Here is a 14,727-nt window from a genome sequence, read left to right on the forward strand (position 1 = left end):
TCTGAAGCTTGCTCTGAATGTACACTCGTATAAGTTGACTATGTTATCAGACAATGGTGGGGAACCTGATGTGGCTATGGTGTTGAAAGCAACACCATGCTGGTGCACTAATGTGAATTTTGAGGCACAAACACAAAATACTGGAGGAATTCAGCAGGTCAGGCCGCAACCACAGACAGGAATGAACAGTCGATGTTTCGAGCTGAGACCTCTTGGCCAGTTTAGTCTGATTTCAGTGTTTGCGAAGATGGAGTCCATTATTAATGGTGAAGTTTGGGGGTATTTGGAGGCGCACGATAAAGTAGGCCAAAGACAGCATGGTTTCCTTAAGGGAAAATCTGGCTTAACAAATACAGCATGTAGGAATTTTTTGGGGAAATAACAGGATAGACAAAGGAAGAGTCAGTGGATGTTGTTTACTTGGATTTTCAGGAGGCAAGGTGCCGCACTTGAGCTGCTTAACAAGAGCCCATGCTATTACAGGAAAGATACTGACGTGGATAACTTCGGCTGATTAGCAGGAAGCAAAGAATGGGAACAAAGGGGGACTATTCTGGCTGGCTACCAGTGACTAATGGTGTTCCACAGCGGTCGGTATCAGGACTGCTTCTTTTCACATTATACGTCAACGATTTGGATGACAGAATTGATGGCTTTACACCTAAGTTTGCAGACAATACAAAGGTAGCTGGAAGGGCAGGTAGTGTCGAGGGAACAGGGAGCCTGCAGAAGGACTTGGATCGAGAGAATGGGCAAAGTAGTGGAAGATGGAATATAGTTTAGGGAAATGTATGGTCACGCACTTTGGTAGAAGGAATAAAAGCATTGACTATATTCTAAATGTCGAGAAAATTCAGAAATCTGAGGTGCAAAGGGACCTGGGAGTCCTTTTGCAGGATTCCCTACAGGTTAACTTACAGGATGTGTCAGTGGAAATAAAAGCAAATGCAATGCTAGCATTCTTTTCAAAAGATCTAGAGTTTAAAAGGATGTAATGCTGAGGCTTTAATGAGGTATTGGTCAGACCATTGGGAGCAGTTTTGGGCTCCTAATGCTGACAATGGGGAGGATCCAGAGGAGGTTCAAGAGAATAATTCCAGGAATGAAAAGGGTTAATGTATGAAGAGCATTTGATGGCTTTAGGCCTATACCCACTGGAGTTTAGAGGAAGAATGTGGGGGCTGGGGGTTGGATATGATTGAAACATATTGAATATTGAAAGGCCTAGATAGAGTGGATACGGAAGAGATGTTTCCTAAATTGGGCAAGTCTAGGACCAGAAGATCAGATCAGATGAAAGGGATGTCCAATTAGAACAGAGATGGAGGAATTTCTTTTGGAGTGTGGTGAATCTGTGGAATTCATTGTCATATATGAGTGTGGAGGACATAATTAAAGAACTATTAAAGCAGAGGTTGATAGGTTCATGATTAGAAAGGGCGTCAGAGGTTACAGGGAGAAGGCAGAAGCATGTGGTTGAGAGGGATAATAAATTAGTCATGATAGAATGACTGAGCAGACTCACTGGTCCGCATGCTTTAATTCTGCTCCTCTGTCTTATGATCATGATGCTGCCTGACCTCCTGAGTTCCTCAAATATTTTGTGTGTGTTACTCTGGATTTCCAGCATCTGCAGAATCTTTTGTGTTCGATTTTGGGGCAGGAATCTTTTATGTTCACTACTGAGAGTAGATGAAAGCCTTGGTTTAACCCCTCATCTGAAAGACTATTGCACTTCCTCAGTACTCTGAACTGGAATGTCAGCTGAGATTTCTTGGTATGGAATTTAAGCTAATGGCTTGACTTGTAACAACTTTGGAACAATGCTTTATTTTCCCTCCTTTTCCCGGGTTGCACAGATCCTACAACATTGGTTTAAAGGTTCCAATTTGACAGGAAAAGTAAGGAGGGGAACAGTAAGCAAAGGGTACAGATGCAAACAGAGATGAGGTACAATTTATTTAGCCAGAGGGTGTTGAATCTGTTGAATTCATTGCCACAGACAGCTGTGGAGGACAGTCCATTGGATATATTCAAAGTGGAGGTTTATAACTTCTTGATTAGTCGGGGTGTTAAAGGTTAAGAGGAGAAGGCAGGAAAATGTGGTTGAAAAGGATAATAAATCAGCCATGATGGAATGGTAGAGCAGACTCGATAGACCAAGTGGCCTAATTCTGCTCCTATGTCTTATGGTCTAAAGAGGGATGGGGAAGTGTGAGACAGGGACAAGAAATAGGTGGACCAAGGAAGGGCAAAGGATGGTAGACAGATGGAGCCAGGCAGGGAAGGGGTGGGGAGACAGAGTTAAGGGAACCAGGTGGACAGGAGAAGAGAACGAAGGTGGAGGCAGCTGCTGTAGAACGCAAAGACTACCAGTGCTGGGACGTAATAGGTAAAGAAGTTGATAAGGGAAAGATGGAAAAGCATGTGGAATGAGATGTGGAGAGAATCTGGAGGATAAAACATGTGAGAAGAAATGGACGGAACTGAGGGTGGGGGAGTGGACAGAGACAGACATCACAAGAGACAAGGGTTACTTGAAATGCAAAGTCTAAGGGGTGATTGTAAGTGATGTGAATTCCAAAAAACACGAACATTGACTACTTGGTCAGTTCTGAGTTACAAGTTCTGTGAATCTCTCGGCTTTTTAAACTGTGGCAGATTGTAATGTTTCTTCTAAAGAACGAATCATTTTTCAAAATAAAAATTAAGGCATCCATTACCAAAAAAAAAGCATCTGGGCAAAAGTGGGAAGAAGTGGGAAAAACTATGGCTGTGAAGAATAAATTAACCAAATATTGAGAACTTATGATCATTAGATTTGCTTTGTCAATTTGTCTGTGCATATTTAACAAAGAATAATTTAATAATAGTGTAGTTTTAGAAGACAGGTCTCAGCTGTAAACATGCTATGTTTTGTTGTTATAGAACATAGGTAATGGTAATATTAAACAAGTTGTACAGCATTATCTGAATTAGAAACCTTTGACAAGGGCTGGCTGGTGGCGCAATGACATCGGCGCTGGACCCGGGAGCGGAGGATCCCGGGTTCAAAACCAGTCGGGTCCGCTCCCGAGTACGCTTTCCATTTGTGCCGGGTTGAGTGTCGAGATCGCAACTTGGCCCCGTAAAATAAAGGGAAAAATACTGCGAAATGGCTGTGTGAGGAGTGGCGCGCCACGCAGTCTCTCTCTCGTGGAGCCACACAGTCTCTTGTAAAAGCCATGAAAAAGACATCATCACGGACGCACACACGCACCAAAAAAAAAACCTTTGACAAAAAGTTGAAAGAATCTAACCTGTGATTTAAGCCTCGATAGTTCTACCCTTAGCTGCTCTATAAGATCGTCTAATGGTTCGTGGTTTCTCGCTAGGTTCTCAGCTGCCTCAGTTGAACTGATTGCTTGCACTGGTTGAATACTCTCAGACTTGTGGACACCTTCCTCCCCAAGTGGCATCGTTGTATTATTTGTTTGTGTCTCTGCCAAAAATCCCTCTGATGACTGAGACCTGTTCGGTGTTTTCTGTTCATACTGATCAGTTTGTACAGATTGTTCCTTTTCAAAACGTTCTATCACTCTCGGTAGGGAAAAAGACTGTCTTCCTCCCTGGGAAGATACAGAACTGTCCCATTGTACGGATTCCCTTTTAGAATTCCACGAATGCTTTTGTGGCCTTTCTGACTGCACTATTGACTTCCGAAGAATATCTGAAATCTGATCAGACATTTTCCTCAATGCCAGGGCCCTATAGTCTTCAGCATTATAAGATCCACCAGCAAAGCCTCTTCGTACTTTGTCATCGCTATCAATGTTTCTACCGCTGGCCTGTATTAAAATAGAGCAGATTCAATTCTACATTTAATTATGTTATTTCCTCTCAACACCCTATTGTAGTATTGTAAATACTCTAAGCTAGAAATAGGTAAATAATTTCAAAGAGGAGGGAAAACTGCTACAAAATTACCTTAAATGAATCATCAAAAATTATTTATAGCTCATCATCTGGTTAGCATTGCCAACAAATATTTCTTGTGATAATTTGGATTTAAATTTTGAGAAAATCTTTATCATTCAGTAGGTCACATATTGTAGGCTGGCTCATTTTAGAAATATTATCTCAACTGGCACTGGTCACACCAGTTACTGCAAATGTCTGCACGACTGGAGCGATGGCTGTTACATTGTATGAGACATAACCATCTTGGAAATAATTTTTTTTACATTAATGCTTTATTAATCATAATCGAGAATCAGAGAACTGTGGACACATTTCAGCATATCATGGAAAGCAGCCTCCCCTCCGTGGACTCTGTATAGCAGCCAGCATAACCTTAATGCATGGGGCAGCGTGGTAGTGTTGTATTAACATAATACTTTACAGTGCCAGCAATCAGGATTCAAATCCTCAGATTTTTCAAGGAGTCACATAGGTAGGAACTGTGGTCAGTTGAGGGAAAAAAAATGAGTGAACAAAAAACAGAACAACACAATTTAAATCCCACCCATGCAGTCAGGGAATTTAGCCAGTAAATTCTGTAATTAAAATTTTCCAGTGTTGGTAATGGTGAAATGAAAATTCTTCAGTTGCCAGAGAAGGAAATCTGCCATTTTGAACACAAACAGGTTATTTGGTCCATCTAGTCCATGCCAAACTATTATTCTGCCTAGACCTATCACCCACACCTGGACCATAGATCTCCATATCCCTCCATCCACGTACTTATCCAATCTTCTCTTAAATAATGCAATTGGACGCGCATCCAACACGTACTCTGGCAGCTTGTTCCACAGTCGCACCATCCAGTGAGTGAAGAAGTTCCCCTTAAAAACTTCACCTTTCATCCTTTACCACTAGTTCAAATCTCACCCAACCTCACTGGAAAAAACCTCCTTGCATTTATCCTAACCATACAAAGTTCAAAGTATGTTTATCATCAAAGTATGCATAAATTATACAAGCCTGAGATTCATCTCCTTACTGGCAGCCACAAAACGAGAAACCCGAAAGAACCCATTACAAAATAAAGACTAACAAACACCTAATGCACAGAGAGAAAAAAAAACACAAAATCATTCAAACAATGAAAGAAAGCAACAGCATTCAGAACTAAAGTGAGTCCATAGATGTGAAGCCCAGAGCAGGCCACAGCCTCAGCCTCAGTTCATCACACAGTGGAGCAAAACCGAGCTCACACAGCTGAAGTGAGTCCATAGATGCGAAGCCCAGAGTACCCGGAGCAGGCCACAGCCTCAGTCTTGGAGTCCGTGCCGCAGAGAGCGGACTAAACGTTGCAGAGTAGTGAGCAGAACTGGCTTGATCCCAGCCTCCGGTCCCAACAACCAACCTTTTCAATCCATCCAGCCTGGTGTTTAAATTCTCCAAACAATGGGTCGTCCCTCGTACTGTCACATCAGTACGTTTTGGGCCTGGATCCCGCTGCCACGTTCTGGCCTGTACCTGACCTTTCCAAATGAACCCAGCACTTAGATCGATCCAACCTTGCTATTGATTTAAGTGGACAGGCTCTGAAACTCCTCTGCTGCGACTTGGATCAATCCAACCTTGCTATTGATTGAGGTGGACAGGCTCCGAAGCTCCTCTGCTTCCAACTTCTTTCCGCTTCGCACAGCCCAACTCTGTCTCAATCTCGCCCCTTGACTATGTGTAGACCTCGCTCCCACTTTGCATCGCGCACACACACACTTCAACCCTCAAGTCAGCTTCACCTTCACTTGCCTTATTGTTTGCAGTGATCATTTACCACAATTTTCCACAAAAAGTGTTACTAATAAAGTATTTAGTTGTATTTCTTGCTTTATGAACCACCAGTAAGCTGCTGTTATTTTCAGTTGCGCCAACTAAAACCAGAAGGGTTACACCCCTCATAATTTTGTATTTTATTATGTGTCTTCACAGAACCACACAGGAATATGGTTGACTCCTAACTGCTCACTGAAATGGGCTAGTCAGCTTCTTAGCTCATGGGTACCAAGTCCTGACCTTGACCACAATAGAGGTATGTGCATAGGGGAGTGATCTGCACACCCACAGCTTCAATAAAGTTGATAGAATTTAAAATCAAGATAAAGCAAAGGCATTACCTTACTCTTTAAATCTGAGGCGGATGTACCCAACGATGTTTTCGCTGTTGCTTCCCCATCAGTAAATCGATCGAACAACCCCAAATCATCTGATGAAAATGCTATAAAGTACAATATGTTAACTACTGCTTTTACTTAACAGTATTTATTGGTAACACTGCAGTATATGATGGTATGAGGTGTTGTAGGGTCACAGTGTCGTACGGCATGGAAACAGGCCCTTTGGCCCAACTCATCTCTGCTGACCAAGACACCCATTTGAGCTCGTCCCATTTGACTGTGTTTGACCCATATCTCTCTAAACCTTAACTATTCATTAAAATACCTTTTAAATCTTGTTACTGTGTCTGTCTCAACCATTTCCTTCGGCAGCACATACCACATATATATCCCACTCTGTGTGACAAGTTAAACCTCAGGTTCATATTAAATCTTTTCCATCTCTTCTTAAACATATGCCCTCTAGTTCTTGATTCCACATCCCTGGAATAAAAGACTGTGTGCATTTATCCCCATCTACACCCATCATGATTTTTCACATCCCTCAACCTCACTTTAAGGAATAAACTGTCCAACCTTTCCCTATGACCCAATCCTTCAGATCATCATAAATCTTTGAACTTTTTCCTATAGAGCAGTGGTCCCCAACCTCTGGGCCGTGGACCGATACATTGCCGCGAAGAATGCAGTGGTGCAGCGGTAGTCCGAACGCACCCAGCATATCTTTAAGAAAAGAGCCGAAATAAACAAGCTAATTAATTAGGTGCCGCCCGGCATGTAAATGTCGGCCCAGCTCAGAGGCGACCATTCACTATGAATACCCAAGTGTTCACTGCGGCAGAACGTATGACTGGGGTCACACCAACAACTGTAAAGAAGCAAAATGAACTAAGAAAGTCTGCAGGGCAGAAAAAACAGAAATTTCTCCTCATAAGAGCAGGATCATTTCCTCATAGATATATCATGTGTAATGCACTGTTCCTTTAAGTTCTATATATTGAACAAATCCCAGTCACTTTCTACACACACTGTGGTATAGTTTTACAGGTGAATTACCAAACCAGCCCCCTTTCTAAACTGATCCATACTGGTGACACTATGTTGTCCAAGTATCATCAACAGTTGTGGATGTTCCTCTGATGGTTCCATCAGACATAGCACTTGCCCTTTAAAAATGCCAGCAAACTTAGAGTCAAAGAGTTATAAGGTAATAGTGCACAGAAACAGGCCCTTCAGCAAACATCTCTACAAGGGCTTCCGTGATTTCTTCTCTGACCTTCCGTAAGGTCTCGGGGTGTACTTGGTCAAGTCTTGGGGATATGCTCACCCTGCTTCCTGCTTATGGAAAAATTTTTGCAATAACATTTACTCATGGAAATTCCACTAAACAATATTAAAAAAATGGCAGAGATAGGCCTTCAGCTACCATGTAATAACACCGCTAATTTGAATTTAACCTCACCTCAACATTCCTTCCTGTTCCCAGTAACACTCAATTTCCCTGTGAACCAAATACCTCAGCCTTGAATATAATCAATTACTCCCAGGGATGGGAAACTAAAAACTAGAGCGTAAAGGTTTAAGAGAGAGGGGAAAGATGTAAAATGGGTTTCTTTACCCAGATGGCAGTTGATATACAGAACAAGCTTCCGGAGGGAATGCTTTAGACAGGTACAATTACAACATTTAAAAGACATTTGGATAAGTACATGGATAGGTTGGGTCTGGAAGGATATGGGTCAAACACAGAAAAATGCCTAGTAAGCACCATGGTCGGCATGGATGAGCTCGGCTAACTTGGATAATTCTCTGAGATAAAGAATTCCAAAGATTCACACACCTTAAGAGAAGAAATTTCTTTGCACCTACTGTTACGAGAATACACATAAAATTAAGATGTTTGCTGGCCTGGGCTAGCATCAGTGGCATCAGCAGTTGGTCTGCCACCTGCCCTCAGGGGAAGGAGAGATAAGGAACAATGGAGCAGCGTCTGGAGATGTGTAATGAAGGGATGTGGGAGAGAGAGCTGTCTGGAGCGGCTCCCCCCTTTGAACCTTGAACTGTTTGAAGTGATGGACAGGCGATACCCCAGCAGGGGGATAAAAAGGGACAGGTTCGCTAAGGCGACACACACGCCACCCGAGGTAACAAGACCCTGGAAGCGGTGCGCCTCTCACGAGTGGGTGAGAAGTGCCAGACAACGACAAGGGTGGAAAGGTACGATCAGCGGGAACCCGGTGTGTGTCCGCCCTTGCCTGGGTGCCGGGTTCACTGCAAAGGATCGACCGCATCTGGAGGAGGGGTCACAGTCGGTGACCTCAGGTGACATCACCAAGGACCCGCCCAAAAGCTGTTTGTGAGCCATCTCGCTGGTCTGTGAGCCATCTTGCTGGTCTGTGAGTGAAGCAGTGTTCTGAATGATCAGTTGTTCCTATTCTATCTCTCTCTTCCCCCACGTTGTCCACCGCCATGGCAACGATTACTGCGAACTGAACTACTAACTGGACTGAACTTTGAGTCATTTTGAAATTGGTCATTTACCCCTAGACGACGATAGAGCTTGATTGATGCTGTTATCTTAATGCTGTGCACATGTGTGTTTATCATCACTGAACTGTTGCATTTATTATCCTTTCGATTACTGTGTTGCTTGTTTCTTTAATAAAACTTTCTTAGTTCTAGTACTCCAGACTCCAACTGAGTGATCCATTTCTGCTGGTTTGGCAACCCAGTTACGGGGTACGTAACACTACATATTAAATGGATAAATGTTTACTCTTAAACTATACCCCATAGTTCTAGATTCCCCTACACTGAGTATGTCAAATCCACTCAGCATCTTTTAATTTCAAATATACTTCATCTGGACTGTAATGTGTACTGGCCCAATTGGCTCACCTCATTAGCCAACTCTGTCATCCCAGGACTGAATTCAGCGAACCTCACAGAACTATGTTCATTGCAATATAATTTTCTTTCCAGTATCCAGCGTTGGCAGACTTTTTAAAATCAACTTCTACTGTTTGTTAAATTTCTGTATTTCATGCAAGATTCCAAGAAATCTTAATAATATATTAAAATGAAACTAAAACATACCTATAGAACTTGCACATGTGCTTTTATCTTGGGCCATCTTGCGAATTTGCCTCTTTAACACTAGTCTTTCTTCCTCTAGGCGTTCAATCTGAAATTGGGAGTGTTGTGAGCATTTGGATTTATAAATGAAACAAACTTACCAAAGCCAAGCAGGTACATGGCAGGCTATTATAAATAACCAACCTCTTTTAGCAGGATCTGGTTCTCCGCTTGAAACTGCTGTTGCTTCAAGTGCTTCCTCTGTTTAAATTCAGTCAAATCAATTAATTCTTTTGTTTCAAGGCCTAAATGCAAATTATTTTCCATGAGTGTGGAAAAACAAAACTTTCATATCAGCATTCTTCAACAACAGAAGCCACAAAGAAATAACTGGTAGAACACACTTCACTGAATTAATTCCGGTGACAATGTTAAATTTTGGGAGTATTATCATGTACACCTGTACTTCACTTTTAGTGTGATACACTGTAAAAAAAATGCATAAACCCCACTGATCAATTTTACTTGCTTGTAATATCTAAAGAATCAAAAAAGAAACATTTGATCTCCGTGAAATTGATCATGGTGAGCTGAAAGATCAACAAGGATAACACACAGCTGCTATGGAGGCTGGTGACCATAGGCCATAATTATGGGTGTGAGTGGGTGGGTGGCTGGCTGGGAGGAAAGGGACTTGCTTTGCTGTTGTTGGTTTGTTATTGAACAATGTCAGCATGCTATGTCGATGCTGGAATGTGTGGTAACACGTGCGGGCTGCCCCCAGCCTGTCCTTAGGTTGTGTTGGTTGTTAACGCAAACAACACATTTCTCTATATGACCATAAGACATACGAGCAGAATTAGCCAATTTGGTTCATCAAGTCTGTTCTTACCTTTCAACATGTGACAAGTAAATTAATCTGAATCTAAACACTGCAAACGTGTTTATTTGGAATTGTCAGCACAACAGGTTGCATAAGAATTTTCAAAACTGAACTGAAATCATGATCAAATATTCTGACAAATATGTGCCTGTGTATAGGAAATACAATGACAAAATAGGCACTCCCCTGGTTACAGATGCCCAACTTACCAGAATCAGGTTTATTATCACTGATATATGTCATGAAATTTGTTGTTTGATGGCAGCAGTACAGTGCAAGACAGAACAATTATAAGTTACATTAAAAAATAAACTAAATAGAACAAAAGAGGAAAAATGATGCAGTGTTCTTAGCACCTTTACACTTGTGTACTGAAGGTTTGCAATATACAATTGAATTAAATGGACTGTTCAGAAATATGATAGCAGAGGGGAGGAAGGTGTTCATAAAATATAGAGTGTGGGTCTTCAGTCTCTTGCACCCCCTCCCTAATAGTAGCAATGAGAAGAAGACACGTTGCAGATGCTGAGGGTTTTTAACAATCAGTGTTTGGGAGAACATTGGGAATGGATGGTGATGAAAGGCTGTGAGGAACCTGGCACATTCTGCTGGGTGGGAACTGGGCATTTCCAGATGCCTTCTCTTCCCCACTCCTCTTCCAGAACTATCACAATCAGGGCTGGGAAGAACCAAGCAGAGCTGGGAATGACAAGCAGACTCATTGAGTCAGTGAGACTGGCAGCCAGCTACTCTTCCCGCATCTTCTCACTCTCCTTTCACCACTGTCCTGGGGTTAGAGGATTGTGTATGTGCATGAGTTGGTGGGTGAAACAGGACGTGTTTCATTGTTATTGCTTTGTTACTTGGTACATTCTGTTTTGTGGTGTTCTGCTGAGCTATGTGGACATGCTATGTTGGCAACCGAAAGTGAAGTGACACTTGCTGCCGTCTCCAACACATCCATTGGTGTGTCAGTTGTTAGTGCAAATGACACATTTCACTGCACGCTTTGATGTACATTTGATAAATAAATCCGAATCTGAATGTTGAGTTATGTTGGTTGTTAACGCGAACAAAGCATTTCACTGTATACTTCAATGTGATAAATAATGAATCTGAATCTGACTCCAAGTGCATTATCAAGTGTTAAATGGTTATTACTAGTTGAATGAGCAGTCTTTCCGTTTCGTGCCAGTTATGTTTTGCAAATCAGGCTGCAAAAGCAATTAATAACACCTACAATTTCCATCAAATGACTAACAAGAATAAAAATGTGGAATGCTTCAAGCAACACTAATCCTCCATCATAGGAAAACATTGGTAAATGTTAATCTGAGCTACTGATGATAATAACTTCAAGCTAATCTAGGGCTGCACTGCACTGAGAGTTAGAGCTCTGATATGCTTATGTACCTAACTGTTCTCGCATGCTCTCGTTTTCATCCAAAAGATCATTTATCTTCAATTCAAGCATATTGATGTCTTTGGTCATTGCTTCAATTTGACGATCTCGAATTCTGATATTGTTCTTGCATTCTTTTATTTCAGCAACGGCATTTTCCAATCCATATATACCCTAGTACAGGATGAGAGTCAACAGTGTTAATTGTATCTTTTTGCTCTATGATAATCAGATGTGGCTGTATATTATTGGACTTAAGACACAAATAAGCTATGATCTCAATGAATAGTGAAAGAAGCCCTGTAAAACCTACCCTCTGTCCCATGTTATTTCTCACAATATCCATTTGATCTCTAAAAACCAAAACTGCCTCAAAAAGAGCAGAAAGGATTTGCAAAAATGATACTTCATTAGTGCAAGTCATAGAGTGCTACAGCGCAGAAATAGGCCCTTTGGCCCATTTAGTCAGTGCAAAACTGTTATTCTGCCTAGTCCCATTGACCTACACCTGGACCATAGCCTTCTATATTCCTCCAATCTACATACTTATCCAGACTTACCTAAATGTTGTAATCGAACCCACATCCACCACTTCCTCTGGCAGCTCGATCCACACTCTTACCACCCTCTGAGTGAAAAAGTCTTCCCTCAGGTTCCCCATAAATATTTCACCTTTTACCCTTAACCAACGTCCACCATTTCTAGTCTCACCCAATCTCAATGGAAAAAGCCTGCTTGCATTTATTATACCTACACCTTTCATCTATCAAATCTTCCTTCATTTCCTACACTCCAGGAAATAAAGTCTTAACCTATTTAACCTTTCCCTATAACTCAGGTGCTCAAATCCCAGCACCATCTATAAAGATACAAAGATCTGGGATTGCTGTCTATGGAAGGGAGGGGTCATGGTAAATTTTAAATAAGTGTTAAAAGATTCTGAAGAATTTTGATTCATTAAGGGCAAACTATTTACTTTAGAAGGAGGAATGGTAACAAAATGACATACTTTTATAAATTGGAACCCTCTGAATAAAAGATGATTCAATAGTGCCTGACAAATTTTAATAGGAAATGAAAATAAAAGATATTGATGAAAGAGCAAGAGAATGCAGTTGATTAGATTGTTCTTTCAAAGAACTAGTTTAGGTACAATGATCTTCATCACTCACAGGGTGGTGACAGTGTGGAACAAGCTGCCAGAGGGAGTGGTAAATACGAGTTCAACTGTAACATTTAAGAGAAGCTCGGATAAGTATATGGATGAGAGGGGTATGGAGTTGTCCAGGAGCAGGTAAATGGGAGAAGGCAGCAGGCCAGATCAACACAGACTAGAGGTACCGAAGGGTCTATTTCTATACTGCACTACTCTATGACTGTACATTGTTTAAATGTTGCATAGTTGTTTTAACACTGTTTGATGCAGGAACTAATGACCAATCATTCAATTGCTGATATATGGTATATTTGCAAAACTGAGAGAATGGACACAAAGTCTTTTTTTTAAATGAAATTGTGTTAGATAAAAATTTTGGCCATAAAATGTTCCTGTTCTTTATAGAATAGTACTATGCTATCTTATAGACTGAATTAATAGGGATAGAAGGTACACTTCCAACGGTGTGGCACTTTTCTCAGTGCTCCAATGGACCATCTAGATTATGTGCTCAAACCTAGATAGTAGAATTTAAATCCATAATCTTCTGACAGCTCTCAATGAGTTAAGGTAACTTTATCAAGCCAAATTTAAAAAAATACACCATGATCATTTAAAATACATCATGTCTTTTGATTAAGTAAAGATAGAAGGTTTGATGAAAAAATAAGGAAAAGAGTTCCCGAGCTTATATTTATAAATGAGAAACTAATGACTTATTTTACTTCTTTATGAAGCACACTGTTTCAAAAATATTCACTGTTATGCAATTTAAAAAAAAGAATTAGGAAAACAAGGCAAAAACAATGCATTTGTTCGAAAGTCAAGTGAGTACAAGGTTAGGTAGTCGTTTTCATAACAATAGATTTTATGCATTTTTCCTGATGATATACATCACTCATTTACATATCACTTTTAACTCAGTAATGTATTTCACTGGAGTATTATTAAAGAATAATGATACTCAACTAAATAAAACAATATTAACATTGACAACAAAAATTTTGCTCAAAGAGGTAGGTTCTCAGGAACATAAGGAGAAGAGAGCAGTTGACAAGCAGAGTTTTGATAGTGAATACCAAGACTGGAGAAGATTACAAAGCGGTAAAACCATGAAAAGGATTTAGAAACAAGAAGAAATAATTCTAAACAGAATCAGAGCTCAAGATAAAAAAAAACAAACACACATGTTGGAAATGTGAAATAAAAACAGGAAATGCTGGAAAAAAGTTTGGCAGATCAAGCAACATTAGGGGAAATACGAATAGTATATGTTTTGGGTCTGTGACCTATAACTAGGATTTATTTTCACTGCTGGGAGAGTCTTGAACAATGAGACATAGTTACAAGATAAGGGGCTGGTCATTTAAAACACAGACGATATAAATTTGGAATTCTCATCCCCAGAACCCTTATCTTTCGAAGTTCTCAAGGGAAGGGTAGACAACTTTTGAAACATTAGAGAGCTGAAGACTACGGTGAACTGGCACAGAGTTCAGGTCATCAACAGCAGGGCAGGCTTAAGGGTCCAGGTAGCCTCCTCCTGTTCTTACTTTCTTGTGTTCCTATAAAATATAGTAAAGGCATGTAAGCACAGTGGTGGTCGTGAATGGGACGTGGTGGGGAATAAAATATAAACAACAGGATATTGGATGATTTCAGCCTAACAGAGAGCAAATAGATGATGGCCAGCCAGGCATGCATTAGGATTATCAAATCTGGAACTAACAAAAACAAGGATGAGGGTTTCAGGAGCAGATGAGCCAAGATAAACTAGAATTGGGCAATGTTATGAGATGACAAGAGATGGTCTAAAAGGCAGTATGGTTTGCAGAGAGGAGCACAGACAAGTAAGGCCATCAGAATTGTAGATCAGTTGTCAGAAGGAGATATGGCATCCACTGCTACAGAGTAGTTCCTGCCAGGGATTTAAGACATCACAATATTTGCTGAAGGAATTTCTGCCATTGTTTTACTGGATATTCGAAGACTGGAGGACTGGTTAAGTAAAACTGTCAATAATACAAATACAGAAAGTGACAATGTGACTATTGTAGATAATTTTTGGCAGCAATTTTGACTCAGATAAGGGAAAGAAAAAGATTGG

The 14,727-nt window shown here is 40.7% G+C and overlaps 1 protein-coding gene across 6 annotated transcripts in view; it reads right to left on the bottom strand.

The window, feature by feature from the left end:
- cep290 (centrosomal protein 290) overlaps positions 1 to 14,727 on the bottom strand; it is a 164,900-nt gene that overhangs the window by 123,439 nt on the left and 26,734 nt on the right. For 5 of the 6 annotated variants that reach the window (XM_063058359.1, XM_063058357.1, XM_063058358.1 and 2 more), the window contains 4 exons: positions 11,476 to 11,638; positions 9,384 to 9,484; positions 9,201 to 9,288; positions 6,105 to 6,205 (listed from right to left, as the gene is read on the bottom strand). In XM_063058359.1, coding sequence (XP_062914429.1) covers positions 6,105 to 6,205; positions 9,201 to 9,288; positions 9,384 to 9,484; positions 11,476 to 11,638 — 453 coding nt within the window. The remainder of the gene's footprint in view (positions 1 to 6,104; positions 6,206 to 9,200; positions 9,289 to 9,383; positions 9,485 to 11,475; positions 11,639 to 14,727) is intronic. The other variant, XM_063058362.1, reaches the window with a different exon arrangement.

This window comes from Mobula hypostoma, chromosome 9 (assembly GCF_963921235.1).
Source record: "Mobula hypostoma chromosome 9, sMobHyp1.1, whole genome shotgun sequence".
In the NCBI taxonomy this organism is placed as follows: Eukaryota; Metazoa; Chordata; class Chondrichthyes; order Myliobatiformes; family Myliobatidae; genus Mobula; species Mobula hypostoma.